We start from the raw sequence: 6,000 nt of genomic DNA on the forward strand, positions 1-6,000 counted from the left end.
TCTGGCTTCAGTGACTATTCATTGGTGCTCTTCTGTGTTGAAAAGGGTGAGCAGAAGCTGCTTACAGTCAACCCAAGCAGGGAAGTGAGACTGAAATATGAATTCTAGGAGATCTATCATCACCTGCGGCTTCTCAGAGTAGGGCAGTATGTGCTGTTTCCAGTTGAGGAGGTCAGTAGTGAAGAATGGTTGGTAGTAGAAAATTGATCCCCCCTCTCATAGGATCCCGTCAGTGGCATCCTAGTCTCCCCTAGTCTCCCACAGTGGCATCTGAATTGCCATTAGGGACCCTGGACCTTGAGCTGTAGACCTAAGGCATCTTCCTACCGGTTCAGGTGTCTCTGGTTGGGGTGGACTGGCTGCTGGCGGAGACGAGACTGACGGGAGTAGACTGTCAGGCAGGCGAGGTTTCCCTCCCTCAATTGATGGGGTGCTGGGGGCATATGGTGGTAGAAATGGAAGAATTTCTGAATTTTCCTGGAAGATGGGGGGGCAATTTTTTCTGCTGTGAGGTCTTCTCGCCCCGTGGCACTAAGACCCTTCATTGTCCCTTACTATTAACGCAGAACCGGACTCAAGGAAGCTTGACTGGGGCTATTTCCAGCCATTGATCGATGTATGGGAATGGGTTCTGGTGGCCCGGGTCTCCAGTAACTACTTTATAAACAGCTCGGACTGTGGGGACATCTAGGGTGCCCTCAGGGGGCCAGCATATACCGAAGGTAGGCCATTCTAATTCACAGAGGGTGTGTAACTTCCCGGGGGTCAATTTGACCCCATAGTCACCTGAAAATCCCTTTTTAAAATTCTTAATCATATACTCCAAAACCATTGGTTTTGAGGAATTTCCCCCCAATCCTAGTATCCTAGATGGGTCCCTCCCAATGTACGGTGTCACAAGACAAACACAAGAGAAGAGGTTGTTTTATCTGCCTGGCCACTCCCCTCATGGGGATTAGACATCTCTTAGCATTGGCAGGTCAGTATAAAACCCCTGACTTGGATCCTGCCTTGAGCCATATGAGGTCATCGGAATTTCAGGGTAGGACCCACTCAAGCTCTGTAGCCAAAACCGTGGAGCACAGGCATTCAACACAAACATTCAGACAGATTACAGACTTCCACCCAAGACTTCCCTGTTCTGTGTCGTACCTCTGTCGCCTGGGAGGTGATCAAGCTCCCCTTTCACCTCTAGAGTGAGCCTGAACTCACTCTGATGTCCCCGGGACACTTACCGATCTGACATCCTGAAACAGGCCTTTTCTATTCCCCTGGAGTCCGTTCAAGCGCAGTGGTGGCCGGCTGTTGTCAGGCCCGGCAAGGGTCGGGGTCCAGTGAAATCACCGGTGGATACGCCTTCCTTTCCGTCACACGGGCTGGTGATAAGTGGCCTCTCCACTGGCCTCCAACAGTGGTGGCTCAACAGGCCAGCGTGGCTGTCGACTTCCTGGCCAATGCACCAAAAATGTTACAGCAAATACTTGGCACCCAGGAAGAGGGAAGCAACATGCGCTCAGGGAATCAGAAAAGACAGATTATTTTGTACCAGTGCCAGCCCAGCAGAGTCCTCTCCAAAGGCTAACACCTGAGCCCTGGTGCTGGCCTTCTTTTATGCCTGACTAGCTTCTGGGTACTTGGAAACATCTTATTGGCTGCATGGGGGGGTCACTATTGGTTGTGTTATGCAGACAGTTGGCTGATGCAAGAGGCAAGCAAGATTACAGAAGCCAAAAGCATGCAAGGGGAGTGTCTGCTTTAACATCTGGCTGGCCCCTTTTTTATCCTCTCTTGCCGGCTTTCCTTCTCAATATCCTACCTCCCCTCCTTTCTGCTAAAAGACATTGATCTGCATTTTCTTGTTTGCCAGTGCTCTTCACTTTCCTAAGAACTAGGAAAAACATGCTGGATCCTACATCACAAAACCTGGATTCTACCTACTTCTTCCTAATTCAGCCACTTAATGGTTCTATAGCCTTCCATGGATTCTTTTTCAACCAGTTAATTTGTTAAATTTTAACCAGAGACCAGAAAACTATTTGAGTAATTACTTTCTCATTCTCCAAAGGATGATGTATAATAGATGCCTAAAAGAAAAATTCATTCACAACATATAATGGTTGGCACATAATTGGCAAGTATGGAAGGAGCACATAAGTCTACCAATCATCTTTAAAACCTAATATGGGGAAATTTTACAATTGGTGAAGTTTGAAGAAAACAGGAGTTTGTATCTAATGGTATCTTTAGAAGGAATATTTTTCCTCTGGGGCAAAGCATTTCTTTGAGCAGTTGCTGGTTGGAGCCTCATGTAGGTCCTCATGTGGCTTGGTATTCTAGACTAGGAGACAGCAAACTACATATAGTCCACAAGCCAAATTATTTGGCCCTTTTCGGGAAGAGGTTTCTGACTCCTGTTCTAGACTCCTTCCTTCTTGAGGGGCACAAAATCTTTTTTGTCTGTTTAGATGCTCAAAAATTGTTAAGCTATAATAACTAATCCATTGTAGTATTGATGCATATAAACCAATCTCTCTGATTCAGAGTACAGAAATAGATGATGAGCAAAGACAAACTGATTTATGAGAGAGGTACTATTGCAAACCAGTGGGGTGAAATGAATTTTTCAATTAACGGAGTTGGGATTCCTACCTTAAACCCTAGAAACAAATCACTTCAAGATGGATTAAGAAATTAATGTGAGGCTAAATTTTTAACTTTTAGAAGAATTACGGGCACTATATATACACCTCAGGAGTTGTAAAGAAGTTCTTAAATTAGACACAAGGAGTACAAACCACAAAAGAAATTATTTATAAATTCAGCTTTGTTAAAATTGAGATCTCTATATCAAAACATAAAGAGTGGAAAGGTAAGCCACAAAACAGTAGATGATATTTTTTAAACAACTTAATAAAGGGAGGCACCTGGGTGGCTCAGTAGGTTGTATCCTGACTCTTGATTTCAGCTCTGGCTTGTGGATTCAAGCCCTGTGTTGGGCTCTGCGCTGACAGTGTGGAGCCTGCTTGGGATCCTCTCTCTGTCTCCCTCTCTTTCTGCCTCTCCCCTGCTCATGCAGTCTTGCTCTTGCTCTCGCTCTCGCTGTCAGATAAATAAAGGGAAGGGGCACCTGGGTGGCTCAGTCAGTAGAACGTCTGACTTCAGCTCAGGTCATGATCTCGCAGCTTGTGAGCCCGACATCTGGCTCTGTGCTGACAGCTTGGAGCCTGGAGCCTGCTTCAGATTCTGTGTCTCCCCCTCTCTCTGCCCCTTCGTTGCTTGTGCACGCTTTCTCTCTCTCTCTCTCTCTCTCTCTCTCTCTCTCTCTCTCTCTCTCTCTCAAAAATAAACATTAAAAAAAAATTTTAATAAATAAAGGGAAAAAAAACAACTAATAAAGAATTAACATCCAGATACATAATGACCTCTGGAAAATAAGTGCAGAAAGTGGGCAAAAGACTTGAATGGGAATTTCACAGAAAGCTAATATGGCCAATAAACATATGAAAAGATACACCACTTCCCACCCTTAAGAAATTGGCAAAAAAAAAAAAAAGTTTGAGAATACTAAATGCCAGCAAGAATATGGAGAATTGCAAGTTTTTATTTATACTGCTCAGGTTTTAAATTGATGTTAACAATTTTAGAAAACAATTTGGCAATAAAATGGTACAGTTCCATTCTAGGTATTTAATTAAATTTTTACACTGTGTGCTCGGTTACTGTACTACGTTGGCTAGTATTCCCCCCAAAATTCATGTCTATCCAGAATCTCATAACATGACCTTATTTGAAAATAAAGTCTTTGTGGATGTAGTAGTTAAGACGAGGTCATACTAGATTAGAGTAGGCCCTCAATCTAGGGACTAATGTCCTTATAATAGTCCATGCGAACATGGAGGCAGAAATTAGAGTGACACACCTGCAAGGTAAGTATTACCCAGAACTGCTAGAAGCTGGTAAGAGGCAAAGGATTCTTCCCTAGAGCCTTGAGATAGAGTGGCCCTGTCAGCATCTTGATTTTGGACTTTAATCCTCCAAAACTATGAGAGAATAAATTCCTGTTGTTTCAAGCCATCTACTATATTGTAATTTGTTACAGTATAATTGAAATAGTAAGAAAACAACCCGGTTATTGGCAAGTACACACACCATATCAAAAGCATTAAACCATCATTCACATGAGAAAACACCCTATATTAGTTTCCTGTTGCTGCTATAACAAATTACCCCAATTTAATGGCTTAAAGCAACACAGATTTATTTCTTTATATTTCTGGAAGTCAGGAGTATAAAATGGGCCTCCCAGGCTACAATCTTTCTAGAGACTCTAGAGGGGAATCTGTTTTTTTTCCATTTTCTAGAGCCAACTACACTCCTTGGCTTGTGCCCTCTTCATCTCCAAAGCCAACAGCGCAGCATCTTCTATCCCCTCTGACCTCTCTTCTGTCTTTATATTTTCTCTCTGACTCTCACACTGCTGATTACCTCTTATCAGGACCCTTGTGATTATATTGGACCCACCAGGACAATGCAGAATAGTCTCCTTTTCTTAATATCCTTAACATAATCACATCTGTAAAATTCCTTTGCTGTGTAAAGATAACATATTCACAGGCTCTGGGGATTAGGCCATGGACATCTTTGAATAGGCTGCTATTCAGCCTACCATACCTGGGAACAAATAAAAATTCGTTTGTAGTAAAATGGATAAGTAAATGTTGATATATTCATGAGTAGAAACTACATAGCAGTACATAAATAAACTGAAACTATCTGCATTAACATCAGTGAATCAAAATACTGGGTGGAAAAAAGTCAAAGAATATTATATTTAATATCATTCAGTAAATATGAAGGTTAAAACCAGGTACCACTAAACTAGTATATTGTTTAGAGTTACATACATACATATCTGTGTGAGGTGGAGGGTAAAGTATAAAGAATAGCAAAGCACTGTTCAGGAGAGTGTTTGGCTCTGGGGAAATGATTAGGAAAGGGCATAAAAGGTGATTCAAGAGCATCCCTTTTACTCCTGCCCTTAACAGTTGTTACATGCTTGTTTGTACACTTCACAATTAAATTCTTTGAAAGAAATTAATGTTTTTTATATTAACAATTGTTTATTGTTTCTACTAGAAACATCTTGAAGAGCAGATTGCTAAAGTTGAGAGAGAATACGAAGAATACATGTCTGAAGATCTCTTGGAAAATATTAGAGAGATTGGAGACAAGTATAAAAAGAAAGCTGCTCTACTTAAGGCTTCTGATGAATGAAGATAAAATTAAGCAAGAACTTTATTAACAAGTGTAAATTTTTAAATGTCCTTTGTAGGTTCGAAAAATCTCTTAACATATCCTATACCCCTCCTTACAATGAAGTCTCATGACCATATCTTCCCAAGCCTGTGAAATATTTTTATATCTTTTATAAACCTAGTTTATTAATTTAAAGTATGTATAACCTGAAATTATGATAACTTGTTGGATTGTTGTCTTTAGGTGTGAAAGACTAGTTGTATTATGTACCCAGAGTTAATAAAATTACATCAATAAAGTGTGTTTTTCCCTGATTTCTCAACTGAACTTCAGATGGTCAGAAGATAGTTATTCTCATCTAAACCAGGAGTCAACAAACTGGACCACATGCAATCACACCCATTCATTGACATATCTGACTGTTTTCATACTACAATGGCAATGTTTATTATAGGAGACAGAGACCATATGGCCTGCAGAGCCAAAAATGTGTTCTATCTGGCCCTTTACACAAAGTTTGCCAGTCCCTGGTATAAACTATACAAATGTCAGGACTCTCTAACTAAAAACATGGTCCAACTCACTCCTTATTCAGAGCCAAGAATCTTTCTGGTTTCATGCTACCATTACTCTGAAATAAGCAGAAGAATATGGAATGTGAGAATCAGAAGAAATAAAATAATCTTCTTCAATCCCCTTATTTAGAGATGAGAATTCATTTCTAGAGAAGTTCTCATTTACCTC

The 6,000-nt window shown here is 41.0% G+C and overlaps 1 protein-coding gene across 1 annotated transcript in view; it reads left to right on the plus strand.

Moving 5' to 3' along the window:
- Window positions 1–5,569, plus strand: part of NDC80 (NDC80 kinetochore complex component) — a 62,356-nt gene extending 56,787 nt beyond the window's left edge. Inside the window, exon 17 of the mRNA XM_030336610.2 lies at window positions 5,137–5,569. Coding sequence (XP_030192470.1) covers window positions 5,137–5,274 — 138 coding nt within the window. The 3' untranslated portion in view covers window positions 5,275–5,569. The remainder of the gene's footprint in view (window positions 1–5,136) is intronic.
- Window positions 5,570–6,000: the final 431 nt, after the last annotated feature.

The sequence above is a fragment of the Lynx canadensis genome, chromosome D3 (genome assembly GCF_007474595.2).
Source record: "Lynx canadensis isolate LIC74 chromosome D3, mLynCan4.pri.v2, whole genome shotgun sequence".
In the NCBI taxonomy this organism is placed as follows: Eukaryota; Metazoa; Chordata; class Mammalia; order Carnivora; family Felidae; genus Lynx; species Lynx canadensis.